At 50.3% G+C, this 19,418-nt stretch overlaps 1 protein-coding gene across 4 annotated transcripts in view; it reads right to left on the bottom strand.

Moving 5' to 3' along the window:
- TIMM50 (translocase of inner mitochondrial membrane 50) overlaps positions 1 to 19,418 on the bottom strand; it is a 173,510-nt gene that overhangs the window by 137,817 nt on the left and 16,275 nt on the right. The window contains exon 1 of one of the 4 annotated variants that reach the window (XM_068100799.2): positions 6,608 to 7,036. The exons of 2 other annotated variants lie outside the window; for them this stretch is intronic. In XM_068100799.2, the coding sequence (XP_067956900.2) occupies positions 6,608 to 7,019 (412 nt within the window). In that variant the 5' untranslated portion in view covers positions 7,020 to 7,036. Of the gene's footprint in view, positions 1 to 6,525; positions 6,571 to 6,607; positions 7,037 to 19,418 lie in introns of those variants that run through there. One more of the 4 variants, XM_068100801.2, reaches the window with a different exon arrangement.

The following is a 19,418-nucleotide window of genomic DNA, read 5'->3' as shown; positions in this document are numbered from 1 at the left end:
CTTCACACCAATCAAGGCAAATATCTGCCTTACACCATACATTTTAATCAACCAGATCACTCAACAAAAACAACAACATGCATTTTAAGGCCATTTTCCCTGCTAGAGCGGGGGTTAGCCTTGCGGTCCCCATGACAATCTTCTCCATCTTGCCCTATTTTCTGCATCTCTCCTTGTTAACCCCCTTGCCCGTATTTCTTCTTCCACCATCTTTAGCCAAGTCTTTCTCGGTCTTCCCCGTCCTCGACTTCCTTCTACATTCATTTCCATCACTCTTCTCAACCAGTCACTTTCATCCTTCCTCAACACATGACCAAACCATCTCAACCTGTTCCTCTTCACAGCATCCATCACAGGCTCAATTCCCATCATTTTTGGCAATTCATCATTTGTCTTCCTCTCTCTCAACGATACTCCGCACATCCACCGAACCATTCGCATTTCCACCCTTTCCAACCTTCGTTGCTGCTCTACGTTCATTACCCATGTCTCGCTCCCATAAATCACAACACTTCTCACACATGCAGCATACACCTTTCCCTTCAGCTTCAACGACACTCCCCTCCTCATCAGCACGCCACTCAGTTCCCAAAACTTCTTCCATGCACATCTCACTCTTGCAACCGTTGCCGAGTCTGATCCACATTCTCCATTCAGCATGTCTCCGAGGTAGCAAAATGTTTTCACACCTTCCAGCTTCACGCCGTCTCCAAGATCCAACTCAACATTTCCTCCATGTGCAGCTCGCTCTGTGCACACCTTACATTTGAATGTAGCTGCCACACTGGTTAATGACCCTCTCAGACCACTACATTTTTGATGAACACACTCAGCGCACATTGTACATTGAATGGAGTTCACTCCGACACCCTTCCTGCACACAGCACATGGCCACTTCCCAGTTCTTTCCACCTCAGCACATGCTTTTCCACTTGCCATCACCTTCGTCTTTCCGATATTCACCTTCAGACCTTTTGTCTCCATACATTCCTTCCACTTGTTCATCTTTTCCTTCAGTCCATCCATACTTTCCACAATCAACACCAGATCATCTGCATACAACAACTCCCTCCTGTAAACCCTCCTTTACGTTCTGAGCAAGCACCTCCATCACAGCTACAAATAGTAGTGGACTTAGTACCGACCCCTGATGCACTCCCACCTTCACCTCAAACTCACCACTGTTCCCGTCCTTCAATCAACCAGATCACTCCATAAACGATATTCAAATCTTTGCCATCAAATAAATTACAAAACGATCACACACCACAATTCTGAGATACGAGTCTTTTTGGATACACAAACTTCGGACAAGGTTCCCTCACGGCATAAATTTTGATTATTAACGGATGTTCCAACTCATTCATTCATTCCACCTAAACTCATTCACCTTAACTTATTCACTTCATTTTATCCATAAAAACATCCCTTTCACCTTTATATCTCACACAAATGCAGACAGTGTATGTAGATGAAAATAAACAGTAAATGAATATGTGTATGCATGTGTTTGTATATGTAGGCATGCACTGTATCAACTGTAAACTCACTCTCGCTGATGATGGCAAGAGCCGTTGACGAAACATCTCTCATTTTTACACACTTTTATTGAACTTCATCTGAACTTTGCTTGTCCCGTTCTAAATCTTTGAGCCGTTCGTTTCAGGTTCCATACGTCCGAGAGAGCTGAAATTTGGCGCACGGTCCTCTTGTCTGGTACATTTTCATCTATCAAGATTTAATTTCAAAAATAAAAAATAAAAAATAATAAAGAAGAAAATAGGTTTAAAACTTTATAAATAAATAAAAAAAAAAAAAAAAGGTGTAGCCCTAAAACATGTTTTTCCGTTTACTTGTTGACACAAAAGCTTGTTCTACATATTTAATTTATGTAGCAATATACCAATGTCTTATATGCATGGCTGCTGTTCTTGTAGACTGATTTGGCTGAAAGCTTGTCGAAAATAAAAGATCATCCTGAAGCTACATCGTTGACTTATTATATTTCTTCTGGCACACACACACACACCTTTTTTATTTTTTTTTTGTTCTTCACAACTCTGTCTCTCTCTTATTCACAGACACATACGCACACACACACACACATACAGTGCATTCAAAAAGTATTCAGACCCCTTCACTTTTTTCACATTTTGTTATGTTGCAGCCTTATGCTGAAATAGTTTACATTCATTTTTTTCCCTCATCAATCTACACTCAATCTATATATATAAAACACAGTTTGTTTGTGTGTGTGTGTGTGTGTGTGTGTGTGTGTGTGTGTGTGTGTGTGTGTGTGTGTGTGTGTGTGTGTGTGTGTGTGTGTGTGTGTGTGTGTGTGTGTGTGTGTGTGTGTGTGTGTGTGTGTGTGTGTGTGTGTGTGTGTGTGTGTGTAATGTTACCGATAGACTCCTAAACGGAGAGGCTCACGTACTTGATATTTGGCACAGACATGGCCATTGAGCCTGGGACGAACATGGCTGACCTAAAAATTTATTTCATAATATGTTTTTACCATATTTTTATCTCAGCGCGAAATATTATGACCGGAATCTGACCGGAAGCAGAGCAGCACGCTGATTCGCTCAGAGCGATCACGTGATGTTCGTTGCCGCCATTAACTCATACCCCCATTCCACTTCTGCCGATCGACCCCGATCTGCACAACGGGAACGATCCTATTTGGAACGGGATCAATCGGCATGATCGTAAACGGAACGTCTTCGATCTTTGTCGATCGGGACAAAAAAATAGATCGGGGCGATTTTTTTAACATGTTTAAAATTTCCATCCCGATCTGAAATAGCGGGACTGATCGTGATTACAGCGTGAATGCAACGTAGTCCATCGGAATGATCGTAGTTAGAACGGCTTGATCGTGATTACAGCGTCGTTGCAGCGGGAGGATTATCTTGTGCCGTTTCGACGACGATCGTTACCTATCCGTCCCGCTCCAATGCCGATCAAAGCCGCTGTATATAAATCGGTCTGGATTGCATCAGCCTCACCCGATCAAGTATTTCGACACGACACTTTTTGTCAACGTTGTTAAGTGGAATTGATAACTGCATGAGCCAAATTGCATTGCCCAATAACCCCATGGTCTAAAATTAAAAGCGGTACAAGTTAAACAAATATTATTAATGAGCAATTTTACCGCTTTTAATTTTATGACCTTTTAATTAAGTGAATGCAAACTTTGATTCCCTCTACCCAGCAAAAACTTGTCAAATTTTTAGCTTTTATTTTGAAGACCTTTCATTTTGCAATGCATTTTCATCCCCTCAACCCTTCTGTCAACCATGGCCGGACCCAGAACTGAGGGGCTCTTCTTCTTCTTCTTCTCATTCTTCTTCTCACTTGAGCAGCTCTTCTTTCATTAATTGCATATTGTTGGAGAAGTAGAGCGAGCTTCAGACGGCCATTTCTCTGATGTTGATCCATGGCTGTCTTCGACGATACTGATGATCGGCAAGCAAATCGGGCCCTATTTATACGGATCGGGACCTGAAATCTGCTTTTTAGTCGGCTTAAAGACGGGAATAGAGCGTAGTTAGATCGGTTTGGTCGGGAATGACGTAGTTGAAACGGCAATAGATTGTCAGCATCGGCGTTGGATCAGTTTAGATCGGCGGCGATCGGGAATGCATCGTGTCAGAGCGGCGGCAATCGCGAATGCAGCGTGGTTACAGCGTACGCGAGCGGGAACACAGCGGCTCTAAACGGCTTCGATCGGGTCTTCAGGGACCCGATCTACCCACGATGAGCGTGGTTACAGCGTAGTGATCGTAATCGGAGCGTACTTAGGACGTAGATACAGCGTAGATGACCAGTTTTTTCCCAAAGTGTCCCGATCGCTCCCGACCTGGAGATCGGGGCTAATCGGGGCCAATCGGCATAAGTGGATTGGGGGCATCAGTTACGCGTTCGCACGTATTTCAGAGCGATTGCGTTTTTGCCGGGTACTTCTGCATGATTAGCATTTAGCATGATTTAGCATGTTTCACATAGATTTGTTTTCAGCGAGCAGAAATGCCCGGCATTGTACGAATAATATATCGATAGTGCCGTGTAGGGCGGAGTGATGCCGCTGTGGGAGGGACCGAGCAAGGTCGCTGTGGGCGGGCCCGGGCGAGATCGCTGTGAGCGGGGCCGAGCGAGGCAGCTATGGGCGGGGCCGAGAGAGGTTGCTGTGGGCGGGGCCGAGCGAGGTCTGCGTTAGTGCGTTGCCGTTGCCGTTGCCTGGTATAAAAAGATGGTGCTTGATGCTCTCTGCGTCAAGATACGGACTTGATGTCCGTATCTTTAAAACAGACATTCCAATGATGATGATAAATGTAATACCACTCAAGGAAGGCCCACAACTCAAGAAAGTGGAAAAAAACAATAAAATGAACAAAAATATGGGGAAGGAGAAGCAACCACTCAGAAGAATGACAGAAAATCATTTCCCTTAAATGTACCGTGTTCACCAACTAGCACGACCAGATACAGGACACCAAAATAATTTCCCTTACACATATCGTGTCCACCAACCAGCAAGACCATACCACTTACCTCTGGATCAAACTGTATTGCAAATATTCAAACGGTTTTTACATGCTGCCATCGCCTAGCAACCAATGAAATTTTTCAAAAATATTGTAGCTTCACTTTTCACTGAGTATGAGCGTTCTATATATTTTCAATTCATCTATATATTTTCAATTCAGTGCGCCCGACTCGCTCACGTACTTGATTTGTGGCATAGACATGGCCATTGGGCCTTCACGGTGTAATTTGTGCGAGGCTTTTGTCCGAGTGAGCTTGAGTCGAGAGGGCGAATGTACGGATTGGGAATGTACGGGTCTCCCTTCCCCCGCCCGGCAACGCCGGTACTGGAGGGCGTCACAGGATCGGTGAGTCTCCAAAATCCGCTTTGTGCTGTTGCGAAGATTCAGGACGATGTCGCGATTGTTGTGCTGCTCTCCGACCATGAGAACTGCAACGTCATTGTTGACTGGCCCTCCCCTTCCACCCTACCCCCTCCCCTTTACCCCTCCCCCTACCTTTTCCCCCTCCCTTTTCCCCCTCCCCATCCCCCTCCCCCTCCCTTTTCCCCCTCCCCCCTACCCATCCCCCTCCCCCCCCCCTCCCCCTCCCCTCCCCCCCACCCCTCTCCCATCCCTCCCCCTCCCCCCCTCCCTCCCCCCCACCCCTCTCCTCTCCCATCCTGTTTTCTCTTTGTCATTATGGGGTATTGAGTATAGATTGATGAGGGAAAAAATGAATTTAAACGATTTCAGCATAAGGCTGCAACATAACAAAATGTTAAAAAAAGTAAAGGGGTCTGAATACTTTCTGAATGCACTGTGTACGTACGTACGTACGTACACACACACACACACACACACACACACACACACACACACACACACACACACACACACACACACACACACACACACACACACACACACACACACACACACACACACACACACACACACACACACACACACACACACACACACACACACACACACACACGTTTTCTATTTTTGTTCCTCACAATTCTATATCTTATGATTTTCAATTCTTATTTCTCTTATTCAATTCTTATTTAAAAATGCATTTAATTAATTGCACAGTATCGGTTGTTCCTAAACGTCAATATAAATAATTTAAAGGATTACTGAAAATGATGTTAATTTCACAACATCCCATATTCAACTTTATTTAAATTGTAGACCTCAAACATAGTTTCTCCACCTAAAGCAAGAACCTTAACCCGTAAATAATTGACTCGTTTCCCGACTGCATGGATAATCAGCTGGGTACCGTTCTTCCTCGAGGTTTCGATCCTTTCAGCCCAGGACCTCTCCAAACGGCGGATCCACAACCTCGATCATGGCTCCACATCAATAGATGGTACATCAGTAGATCCACAACCTCAGTTGCATCCAGGCAGTCAGTCAACCCATCAATGCAACATCACTTATCCCAACTTTACTCGCTATAGGATTTAATGTGTTATCATATAGTTATAACTTTCCTTACACACTCGATAATATGACAATACATTAAAGCATGCACATCTTACCTTAAATAGACCATATCTACCAGCCAGCATGACCACTATTACACACACACACACACACACACACACACACACACACACACACACACACACACACACACACACACACACACACACACACACACACACACACACACACACACACACAACTACATTACCACTACACACACAACTACATTACCACTATTACACACACCACTACACACACACACACAACTACATTACCACTATTACACACACACACAACTACATTACCACTATTACACACACCACTACACACACTACCACCACTACACACATTACAATGCACACATTACCATGCACACACACACACACACACACTTCCATCGTCAGCATCACAAAATACATCTCAACTAAGCAAATAATTGAGTAAAACATCAAGCGTGACAGGTGCACTTATGAGTTATGAGTGTGTGTTCACTAACTCGTAGCAGGTGCGAGTCCCGCACGGGATCAATGTGGGGTGCACTTCCTGTGCGGAAGCTGTGGGTGAACCAGCTCTCTCACCAAACACGTAGACCACAGCTCCGCCTCCGCTCAGTAGCATGACCCCAGACATGCGCAGCGCAACCTTTTTGGCGTACGCCATGTTCTGCTTCTGTTTCTCCTGCTTTTGCTTTTCCTCTTCCTCCTCACTTTTCTTCTCCTGTTGTTGTTGTTGTTGGTGCTTATTCTTCTGCGCCTCAGTCTGTAGCCTGCCCGCCAACCCCGTCCCTGCCATTCCGGCACCAGCTAGCCCCAGCCCTGAGCCACTACCCGGACCAAAGGCCATTGTGCGGTCTCCCACCTCGTCCTGCTGGCTGTCCTTTGAGTACCTTACTAACGGGCGACGGACCCCTTGACCGGTAACGACTCGCGTAAACGCATCCCATACGCGTAGTCCACTCCTCCCACACATGGACCGAAGAGGCGCCGCCATGCTGTCGTAACCCGGAACTATCTGTGTGGCATTCATTCGGCAGCTTCTTAATTAGATTTTAAAAACCCATTTCATCTGAGGAAAATGTTACGTCTAGCAAGTAGCAGTTATAAACATGTGACACAAGGTAACTTCCTGCCTTCAATAAATCATCTGATGGATCTTTCCAATACACCGCCTAATATTATTGTTTAACTTTTATGCAGTACATTCAATTACGTTAAAGCGCAAAGTTAAATAACCGTGGATAAAATTCGATACATTTGAGGATTTTGTTTTACATAATGATAATAAAGAAGTTATATTCAAAGTACCGTATGTCAAGTCTAACACTTCTTAATATTAGTATTACATAGTTGCCATATCTACCGCTTTTTCTATGCTCGAACAGCCGACCGATTTTATTACCAATAGGCAATACCAGCGAAAAATACCGCTTTCTCTAAACAGTCTCATCGAGGTTTCTGATAGATTTTCATGTTGTGACAAGATTTATTTCGGTTTTCGGGCGGTTTCCCTCGATGCTGCGTGAAAAATCATACTTGTAATCAGATTGTATTTGATGGGCGACACCTACTCCCATTTACGAGCATTATTTACCTTCCCCTTGTGTGAGCTGTGCTCGCACGATCAAGCCAGACAAAATGGACGACACAGGAACGAAGTTTCACCGAGCTTTTTATTTAGCTCAAAACCAAAGAACTCAAAAGCACTGAATCAGCCCATCGAACGGGCGGCAATTTATATCGCAAACTGAACACACAAAAGCCACGCCTCTCAGAGGGGGCGTGGTATGCAAAATAGGTAAGTCACGCCTCCCAACGGGGCGTGGTATGCAAGGCAAGTCTTCGCCCGAGAAGGGCAAGTCTGGACACGCCCGGGCGAGTCCGGACACGTGACCGCTCGCCGGTTGCGTCATCGGCCGGTGCACGGTAATTGTGTCATGCTTCCGGTAACCGCTACATGCGCCCCCCTCAGAATTAACCTGCACCGGGAGAGTCATTTTGAGGGGGGTCCAGATGACCCGGCCGAAACGACTCCTGGTGATTCGTGTGGGGGTGGTAGGCGGCGTGGCGGTGGATGGTCGGGCGGGGGGCTTGGTTGACGGGGGACGGCCCCGTCGTGGAGGAAGGGCCAACCGTGGAGGTTTGTCGAGGTCAAAATGGGCCGGCTTGAGGCGGTCTACGGAGATGCGGTCCGGCTTGCCGCCGATGTCGACGATGAATGACTTGTCGTCCCTCTGCAGGACCCGGAAAGGTCCATCGTATGGCGGCCGGAGCGGTCCCAGGTGTGCGTCGTGCCGGATAAAAACGTACTCCGCAGAGCGAAGTGCTAGGGGGACGTGGGGTTGGGGGCAGCCGTGGTGGGACGTGGGCACGGGGGCAAATCTCCTGGCGGCCTCCTGGAGGTCCAAGTGTTGGCGAGCCACGGACCAGGGCCGGTGGTGTCAGGGATGAATTCGCCCGGCACGCGCAGTGGCTGGCCGTAGACCAGCTCGGCGGTGGAAGCCTGGAGGTCTTCTTTCGGGGCCGTTCGGAGGCCCAATAGGAGCCACGGGAGCCTATCGGCCCAACCGTCGTCCTGGAGGCTGGCTCTGAGAGCGGCCTTCATCGAGCGGTGTAACCGCTCGTACAAGCCATTGGCTTGGGGGTGGTAGGCCGTGGTGCGGTGAAGCTTGACCCCCAAGGCCTGCGCGACCGACCACGCCCCAAAGCTCGGAGGTGAATTGCGGGCCTCTGTCGGAGGAGATGTCCGAGGGCGCGCCGAAACGGGCAATCCAAGTGCCAATGAAGGCCTGCGCCACGTCGGCAGATGTTGTTGATGCCAGCGGGACGGCCTCTGGCCACCTGGTGGTCCTGTCCACCATCGTGAGGAGGTGGGTGAAGCCCCACGAGGAGGGAAGGGGTCCCACCAGGTCCATATTGACGTGGTCGAAGCGCCGCGCGGGCATGTCGAATGGTGCCAACGGGGCCTGGGTGTGCCGGTGGACCTTCGCGCGCTGGCAGGCGACACAGGCATTGGCCCAGTCGCGGACGTCCTTACGGAGCCCGTGCCAGACTAACTTTGCTGCCACGAGCTTCTGTGATGCTTTCCGGCCCGGGTGGGAAAGGCCGTGGAGGGCGTCAAAAATGTGCCGCTGCCATCCAGTGGGCACGATGGGGCGAGGTTGGCCCAGGGAAACGTCGCACAGGAGAACTGTGCCTGTGTCCTCGAAGGGGACGTCGGCCAACCGCAGGCCTGTGTCCGCTGTCCGGAGGGCTTGCACCACAGGGTCGGCGGTCTGGTCGGCCGCCATGCGGGCGAAGTCCACACCCAGGTGGATGGCATTCGCGCCGGACCGGGAGAGGCAATCGGCTACAGCGTTGTCCTTGCCCGCGACGTGCCGGATGTCCGTCGTAAATTCGGACACGGCGGAGAGGTGGCGCTGCTGGTGGGCCGACCACGGCTCCATAACCTTGGCCATAGCGAAGACAAGGGGTTTGTGGTCCACAAACGCCGTGAACGGGCGGCCCTCCAAAAGATGGCGGAAATGGCGAACCGCCAGGTAAAGGCCGAGGAGCTCGCGGTCGAAAGCGCTATACTTGCGCTCGTTAGGGCGAAGCTGCCGGCTGAAGAAGGGCAGCAGTTGCCAAGCCCCGTTCACCCACTGTTCATGCACGGCGCCCACCGCGTAGTTGGAAGCGTCCGTGGTGAGGGCGATGGGTGCGTCGAGCGCCGGGTGCGCCAGCATGGTCGTGTTGGCGAGGGCCAGCTTAGCGCCCGTGAACGCCGCGTCCATCTCTGTGGTCCAGGCGACGTCGTGCTTGGCCGGCTTGCCCCGGAAGGCTTCGTCCAAGGGGCGCAGGAGTTGGGCGGCACGGGGCACGAACCGGTGGTAGAAATTTACCATCCCCAAAAATTCCTATAGGGCCTTGATGGAGCGGGGGCACGGGAAACTTGTGACTGCCTCCACCTTGGTAGGCAGCGGGACAGCCCCGCGCTTCATGACGCGGTGCCCCAGGAAGTCGAGGGCCGTTACGCCAAACTGGCATTTCGCCGGGTTGATGATGAGGCCATGCTGGCCGAGGTGCTCGAAAAGCGTGCACAGGTGGACGAGGTGCTCCGCCCGGGAAGTGCTGGCGATGAGAATGTCATCCAGGTAGATGAACAGAAAGGTGAGATCGAGCAGCACACTGTCCATCAGCCGCTGGAAGGCCTGGGCCGCGTTCCTAAGGCCGAACGGCATTCGGAGGAACTCGAAGAAGCCAAAAGGTGTAATTACAGCCGTCTTCGGAACGTCGGCCAGCCGGACGGGTACCTGGTGGTAGCCCTGAATAAGGTCGACCTTGGAGAAGATCACACGCCCCGCCAAACGGGCGGAAAAGTCCTGTATGTGCAGTATCGGGTACCGGTCGGGGGTGGTGGCGTCATTGAGGCGGCGGTAATCGCCGCATGGTCACCATCCGCCACCCGGTTTGAGCACGATGTGCAGGGGCGAGGCCCACGCGCTATTCGAGCGTCGCACAATGCCCAATCGCTCCAGCGCGTCGAATTCCGCCTTCGCCAAGGCGAGTTTGGCCGGGTCGAGGTGGCGAGCCCTGGCATAGACCGGTGGCCCTGTGGTCGGGATGTGTTGTTCGACGCCGTGCTTGACGGCGACGGCCGAAAACGTCGGCTGCGTGAGGGCGGGAAACTCGGCGATTAGGCGGTGAAATCGTCCACGGCCGGGAGCGCGCAGGCTAGCTTGGTCGGAGCGGAGCCGCTCAATGAGCAAGCGAGCGAGCTGAAGGTCTCCGCGTTGATGAGCCGACGCCGTTTTATGTCGACCAAAAGCCCATGCGCACAAAGAAAATCTGCACCCAGCAAGGCCATGGGCACGTTCGCCGTGATGAAGTCCCACCTGAAGCGCTGGCCCCCGAAGCAGAATGCGATGCTGCGCGAACCGAAGGTGCGGATGGAGGAACCATTTGCGGCGACCAAGGCGGGGCCGCATAGCGCGGCCTGTTTGTCCTGCACCGAGGCGGGTATCACGCTCAGCTGAGCGCCGGTGTCACACAAAAAAACGCTGCCCGGACTCCGTGTCCATGATAAACAGAAGGCTGCCTGAAAGGCCGACGCTCATGGCAGGCAGCGAGCGCCGGCCTGGTCGTTTCCCGACTTGCCGAAAGTGCACGGTGGGCGGCACGTTCTGGCCTTCTGCCCGAACCTGGCATGGTAATAGCACATGGTCCGCTCTGGTGGAGGCTCCGGCGGTTGCATCGGGTTCGGTTGATGGGGCGTCGCGGCGGCCGCTGCGGTCAGTGGCGCGGACTCGGCCGGTGGAGGCGCCGTTCGTGGCGCAGGCGTTGCCTCGGTCGGCCCAGGGTCCCAGGCGGCCGCTCCGACATGTCGCCCGGCCGAGAAAAAATTATCGGCCTCCTTGGCCAGGGCGCGAGGGTCCGTGATGGGCGAATTAGCCAAAGCTAACCGTACCTGCACGGGTAGCCGCTGGAGGAACAGCTCGCGGAAGAGGAAGTCCGGGCTGTGGTCACCGAGAAGAGCAAGCATGTGGTCCATGCTTTCGGATGGACGAGCCTCGCCCAGCTCCGGGAGGTGTAGTAGTTGACATGCGCGTTCGGTCTCCATGAGTCCAAACGCACCGAGGAGTAGGCCTTTGAGCGCGCCATATTTGTCGGCGTTCGGCGGTGCTGGAGGAAGCTCAAGACCCGGGCAGCGGGGGAGGCAGTGAACGCAGAGACCACATGGTGGTAGCACGTCATGTCCTTCGTAATCTTTCGCAGGGCGAATTGAGAATCCGCTTGGGCAAACCAAACGGCCGCGTGCGACTCCCAGAAGCCCGGGAGCTTCAAAGCTGCAGCTGACTCCATCGCCGTGTTCTTAGAAAGGGGTCACCAATTGTGGGAGCTGTGCTCGCACGATAAAGCCAGACAAAATGGACGACACAGGAACGAAGTTTCACCGAGCTATTTATTTAGCTCAAAACCAAAGAACTCAAAAGCACACTGAATCCGCCCCTCGAACGGGCGGCAATTTATATCGCAAACTGAACACACAAAAGCCACGCCTCTCAGGCGGGGCGTGGTATGCAAAATAGGTAAGTCACGCCTCCCGACGGGGCGTGGTATGCAAGGCAAGTGTTCGCCCGAGAAGGGCAAGTCTGGACACGCCCGGGCGAGTCCGGACACGTGACCGCTCACCGGTTGCGTCATCGGCCGGTGCACGGTAATTGTGTCATGCTTCCGGTAACCGCTACACCCTCACCTTATACCATAGTGCAATGGGGTCCAAGCATCCTGGTGACATGACGTCATTGCAGGAGATCAACCTGGAGTCCACATTGCAGAGGAGGACATGACCAAGTCTAACTGTATCTTTAAATTTCAGTTTATATTTTTACTCATTACAACATATGTGTTGCATTTGAGATTTACCCCAACCCTATATTATATAACCCCAGGGCCCGTATTCATAAACGTACTTAAGTCTAAGTATAACACTTAAGTACCTCATAAATTAGGTTTTACGAACAAGTGGTATTCAATATGCTACTTACCTAATGTGTTACACTCAACTTCATACTTATATTTGAGACACCTCCAGGGGTGTCTTAAGTGAACGTAAGTTGGCCACACACTGTATATTCTGTCTACTTTCGACCAGACAGCGAAGAGGAATGGCTGCATTGCTTCTGATAGCACAAGAACGGCTGGTTCGACGGCGTGTAATTCGTCGAGAACGAGTATTTCATGACCGACTTCATCCGCTAGATGAGTACGATGATGTCGAACTATACCAACGATACTGCCTTGACCGTCAAACGATTTTTGTCCCCCTGGCCTAAAAATTAAAAAAAAGCTAACCGATCGGGCCGGTAAAATTTGTAAAATTCTGTTCACATTCGTTTTCTTGGACGTCAAGAAGCACACCGTTAAAGCGCGGTGCTACGCGCGCTCCTTGCTTACCAAGAAGGAAGCGGACAACGCGGGTAAAACAAAAGAGTCTTTATTGACAAGAGGTCACTGTAGCACTGGCGCGCTCCGGGCTGCGCGCCCGGTGTATTTCCTGAGGCCACGCCTACCCCTCGGCATGGCCGCCACCCACTTGGTGCGCGGAATGATGTCACCACGCCAGTGAGCTTCCGTGTCCGCCACACCGTAACGTTTTACTGCATAAAATAACCTTCCTTTACATAGTACGACTTACATTTGGGTACATTGTGCTTTCATTTGGGTAAATTCACTTACATTTGGGTACATTTGGGTAATTCGTCGGACCCCAGATTTTGGATGTTATTGATGTTATTGGTGATAATCTTGATCCATTGACATTGCGAAACCACACATTGCCAAGGGAACTTAAGGTTTTGGCAAGTTCTTTTCTCATTTCTGTACAAGTTCTTTTCTGTACGCGCGGTATTCATCCTTCATAACTGAGCACATGTTCTGCCATTTTTTCTGGTAGTCCTTGTCACTCCTTACCACGGTAGGATTTCTTCTATTCATGGCCTCGGTTATCTTAACCCATGCGTCATGCTTCTTTCTGTTCGAAACGGCAGCAGAAAACTTCGATACAATGACACCAATATGCTTTCCATACTCTTCGCACAGCCGAAATTTTTCAGCATCAGTGAAATTTTTCTTTCGCTTCGTAGACGTAATGTTCCCTGCCATGATGAAGGGGGGAAAGAATGCCTAAGGTCTTCTTAGCGACTTACAACAGCATTAAATAATAGCATTTGGTTTTGAACCCAGTTATGTAGTCCCGTCCTTATGTCATGGCACTCAACCAAACTACAGAAATTGACACAATCGTGCAAGAAATGTGATCATTAACCCTAGCAACGGCCAGTCAAAACGGTTAGGTGTTATGCCTATATTTAGGTGTCACACTGAGTGAGGTGTAACACTTAAGGTCATTATGAATACCGACATAAGTCTTAGCCCTAGGTAAGTGTCACACTTGGAGTTTAAGTGCACCTAACATAAGAACGTTTATGAATACGGGCCCTGGTCGTGGAGAACCTTGATGTTGAGATACTTGCAGGCATCCCTTTCATGAAAACCAACGATGTGTCAATTTGACCAGCCAAACACCAACTGCTAGTTGGAGACTCCTCCAGCTATGTCTATGGATCCTAACCCCATGCTTTCTCTAACCTATGCAGAGTCAGACGAGCTCACGTCCTTCGCGAACCCCCAAGATCAACAACAATCTGGCCTGGGGAGTTTTTTTAGATGACCCTACCTAATGATCTTGCAGGCCTCATGACATTTGTAGTTGAACCATCCTCTCTTCCTTCAGGACCAGTGTGTGCTGAACCATGCAACACTTGGCCTCCACCACATATTTTAAATAGTGTTGCTGACAAAATTTGCATCGCAAACCTCTCCCATGAACCTCAAGTCTTGTATTGCAATGTGCATTTTGCCCACGTACGACTAGTCTTCACCCCTGACAACCAAGATTTACAACCTCCCCTGGACGACGTGACACAGCTGTTTCCAAAGCATTTCAAGCGAAAGCACCATCAGCTGTTTTCAGAGTCTGTTCTTTTGGACCAAGATCACACTTTACCTTTCCACACATATACTCAATTACATACACTCCTTCAGGAGTGTGATGACGTTTTTGATCCTGCATTCCCGGGTTAAAATGGTAAAGCTGGACCCTTCAAGGCCAATGTCAACATGGAACCTGTACTGCCTCCACAACGCAAAAGTCGCCTTTCCCAGTATTCCAGAGATACACTTGTTGAGTTGCAACAAATATTTGATGACCTTGAAAGCCTTGGGGTCTACGTCCGACCTGAAGATGTGGGAGTCAGCATGGAGTACTAGAGTCCCTGTATATAGAGAGTTGTGTCAACTCAAATTTGGACGCCATTTTGTGTCTAAGTGTGTCGGATTAGATATACATGTACATTCGCGATATGGGGTGATATATTCTAAACCTGCTAAAAAAAAATTTACTACACATATTTAGTCTTATTATTACATACAGGTGATATTTGTTTTGTCAAAAACTCAGCTATTGCCGTGAAAAAGAGCTGTGTGGTGATATTAAAAGTGGTATGGCAATGCATATTACAAGCCAACACTGCATATAAGAGCTAACATTATAAGTAAGACAAACCAATGCTGTCGTTCTCTGAATTTTAATAACTTTTAGAAAGGAGTGTGGGCATATCCAATATTTTTTAAAGGGTGCCGAGAGCAATTCCGGTGTAGGACTTCCAGCCGACATATAGTCTAACACACTTAAAACAAATGCTGTACGTGGTATTGCCATATTTCTATAGTGTACAACTTTAGTTTTATCGACATTTATATTCAATTTCCATTGTAATGATTTAACAAGCTGCAAGTCAGCTTCTGTCTCTGACATAAGGAAAACGTCATCGGCATCTAGTAAGATTGAAACGTTCATTTATTACTACACCCTTGCCCAGACCTCTGATGGATATTGCCTGATCGATTAATATGTTTCATAGCTGGCGACTTAATTAACACTTAATTTTCGACTGCGCCAAGCCGTAATTAAACAGAGAAAAAACTTTAAAAAATACCTGCAGTGTGCACGGTTCGTCTAGTCGAACAGATATGGAAAAGCACAGATACGACGTCGTATTCACCATAACTTGTTTAATTTCACCAGGAACACGATGAGGCCAACACAGTAAACATTCAGTACAAAACTTGGTTCATACATTCAGTACAGAACATGATTCATACATTCAGACCGTAAGAAAACTCTGCCCGTAATACAACACTCTGACCAGACCAACACTTCATCCCACTACGTTCCCTCCTCACAAGTGAAACTCATCACTACTCCGTTCACTCCTCACAAGTGAGAGTCATCACTACTCCGTTCACTCCTCACAAGTGAGACTCATCACTACTCTGTTCACTCCTCACAAGTGAGACACCATCACTACTCCGTTCACTCCTCACAAGTGACTCATCACTGCTCCGTTCATTCCTCACAAGTGAGACTCATCACTACTCCGTTCACTCCTCACAAGTGAGACTCATCACTACTCCGTTCACTCCTCACAAGTGAAACTCATCACCACTCCGTTCACTCCTCACAAGTGAAACTCATCACAACTCCGACAAGTGAAGACTTGAATATGACTACAGACGGAGAGAATAAACAAACACAAATCACTTCCCTTTAAAAGGGTTTTCAACGGACAGACAACCAAAAAAAAAACGAGCACATAGAATTGCTTTTGAACATCGATCATCAAGCGGCGTGGGCCTACCTGGCAGAGTCTCGAGGAGTCGATCGCTTTCCAGCTCTTTCGTCTGACTTTCGCTTCCCAAATTTGTCTTCTGACTTTATCACTTGGAAATCTATACATCTTATATTTCCCAGATTGGTTTGAACAACCAAAAGCAGAACAACCAGTCATTTTGTTTGGCAATAAACAACATTCCCGTACCAAGCTGACGTTCACGCACGGTGAAGTTAGACACAAAATGGCGCCACGAAATCACGTGACCAGAAATCTCGGGTCAGCGCATGGCGCAACTCTCTTTATACAGGGACTCTATGGAGTACCTTAACCCACCATTTCTCATGAAGAAGCCAAATGGGGGATTCCGACATGTCACAGCATTCGCTGATGTTGGGCGCTACAGTAAGCCTTAACATTCACTCATGCCGGATGTTAACTTAACCTTAAGCAAGATTGCCCAGTGGAAACATAACATTGCATAACACCAGCTTTTTTATTTATTTATTTATGTTGGAGGCTCCAGGCATGGACTATATAGCCCTCATCGAAGCCAGGCCTTAAATAAAAGAGAATAAAAGTGTATGATGAAAAGTGTATGGTGTTTATTTGAGATAAAGAGTGATTGAAGCTAGCCCGGTAGATATAGTTTGAGTGAGACAAAAAGTAAGAAAAAAAGTCTTTGACGGGGAGTACGAATGAGAAATGTGTCTCTGACCGTCTCTGAGATCTTTGTGGGGATATTTATTAATTTTATGCTGAGTTTTTCAATAAAATTGCATTAAATTTAACTACAGTATATTTAGTTGTATAATTACAACTTAAATCCACATTTTAGCTTTTTAATCCCATAATATGTCGGTAGGTGGGAGGGAGATCCCAGATAAAGGGTGGGTAGATATCAAGAAAAGGAAGAATCCCTGATTTCTCCACTGCTCATCTCTATTTCATCTTCAGTATACTTTGATGCAGCTGACGGCACCATTGATGTTGAACAATTTATTTGAAAAAAAACAAAAAAAACATCGTAAACGAAAATATCGAATGAAAGGTTTGAAAAGCCAACAGAACTGAAGAGAGTTATTACCTCTGCCACGGAAGTTGTACTGTGTTTGTTTTCACCCCTGTCTCTATGTCTTGTTTGTCTGTGAGCAGGATATCTCAAAAAGTTATGGACGGATTCAGACGAAATTTGGCGGACATGGTGGGTGTGTGACAAGGACGAATCGATTATATTTTGGGGAAGATCCGGATCCAGATACTAGAATTTTTTTCAAACGATTCTTCACCATTGACAGATGCGACCAGAGACGATATATAGCATTGAAGGAGCCGGGGCTCCCACGTCGATCGGAAGAATGGACGCGACAAAAAGCTAGAATTCATCCGAGTTGCTTTAATGAAATCAAACACTCAGGCACTCTGAATCTCCGTTTATCCGTCAGCAATATATATCTATTCCGCCAGGGGGTTTGCCCAGGCCCGGCGCCAGGGGGCGTGGCACAGCGTCCTGGCTGCGGCCTGGCAAGTTGAGGGCGAGCCTGCCCGGGCATGCCCGGGCATGCCCGGGCGTCCCGACTGAGGCCTGGCAAGTTGAGCGCGGGCCTGCCCGGGCGTCCTGGACGAGCCCGGCATGGTGATCGCTCCGCGTCCTTGATAGGTGCAAGGCGATTGTGAAAACTCAGCGGCAGCCGCTACACACGTCCCCCCAGAATCGACTTGCACCGGCAGGGTCAATTTGAGGGGGGTCCTGATGACCCGGCCGAAGCGACCCCTGGCGGGTCGTGGGAGGGGGTCCGGTGAGGTGGTGGCGGTCGAGTGGGGGGCACCGTGGACGGGGGCGGCCTCGCCGCGGCGGAAGGGCCACCCGTGGTGGGTGGTCGACGTCCACGTGCGCCGGCTTGAGGCGGTCCACAGCAATCCGGTCCGACCTGCCGCCGATGTCGATGACGAACGACTTGTCGTCCCGTCGCAGCACCCGGAAGGGCCCGTCGTACGGCGGCTGGAGTGGCCACCAATGTGCGTCGTGACGCACAAAAACATACTCCGCTGTGCGGAGTGCTGGGGGGACGTAGGACTGGGGGTCACCGTGGTGGGATGTTGGCACGGGGGCAAACCGTCGGGCGGCCTCCTGGAGGTCCGAGCGCTGGTGAGCTGCGGACCAGGGACTGGTAGCGTCGGGCACAAATTCGCCCAGGACGCGTAGCACCTGGCCATAGACAAGCTCGGCGGTGGATGCCTGGAGGTCCTCCTTGGGGGCCGTGCGAAGGCCCAAAAGGACCCACGGCAGCCGGTCGGCCCACCCGACGTCTTGAAGGCCGGCCATGAGCGCGGCCTTCATGGAGCGGTGGAATCGCTCGCACAACCCGTTTGCTTGGGGGTGGTAGGCCGTAGTACGGTGGAGCTTGACCCCCAGGTTGCGGGCGACCGCGCCCCACAGCTCGGAGGTGAACTGTGGACCGCGGTCTGACGAGATGTCCGCCGGTGCGCCGAAGCGGGCGACCCAGGTGGCGATGAAAGCCTGCGCCACGTCGGCGGTGGTGGTGGAGACGAGGGGAACGGCCTCCGGCCACCTGGTGGTCCTGTCCACCATGGTGAGCAGGTGTGTGAACCCCCGTGACGGGGGGAGGGGGCCCACCAGATCCACGTTGACGTGGTCGAAACGTCGTTCGGGCACGGTGAAAGGTGCCAGCGGGGCCTGGGTGTGTCGGTGGACCTTGGCCCGTTGGCAGGCCGTGCAGGCGCTGGTCCAATCGCGGACGTCCCGACGAAGGCCGTGCCAGACGAAACGCGCCGACACCAGCATCTGGGAAGCTTTCCGGCCCGGGTGGGAAAGGCCGTGGAGGGAGGCGAAGATGCGGCGTTGCCAGGCGACGGGCACGATGGGGCGAGGCTGGCCTTGGGAGACGTCGCAGAGCAGGACAGTGTCCGCGCAGGGGATGTCGGCCAGGCGGAGGCCCGTGTCCGCCGCCCGGAGGGCTTGCACCGTGGTGTCGGTGGTTTGGTCCGCCGCCATAAGCCCAAAATCCACGCCCAGGTGGACCGCGTTCGCGCTGGCCCGGGAAAGACAGTCGGCCACGGCGTTGTTTTTGCCGGCGACGTGCCGGATGTCCGTGGTAAACTCCGACACGGCGGAGAGGTGGCGCTGTTGGCGGGCCGACCATGGCTCCGTGACCTTG

The sequence above is a fragment of the Myxine glutinosa genome, chromosome 9 (assembly GCF_964187855.1).
Source record: "Myxine glutinosa chromosome 9, kmMyxGlut1.1, whole genome shotgun sequence".
Taxonomy (NCBI): domain Eukaryota; kingdom Metazoa; phylum Chordata; class Myxini; order Myxiniformes; family Myxinidae; genus Myxine; species Myxine glutinosa.
The sequence above is the reverse complement of the archived record's forward strand: the minus strand, read 5'-3'. Positions and strand labels throughout refer to the sequence as shown.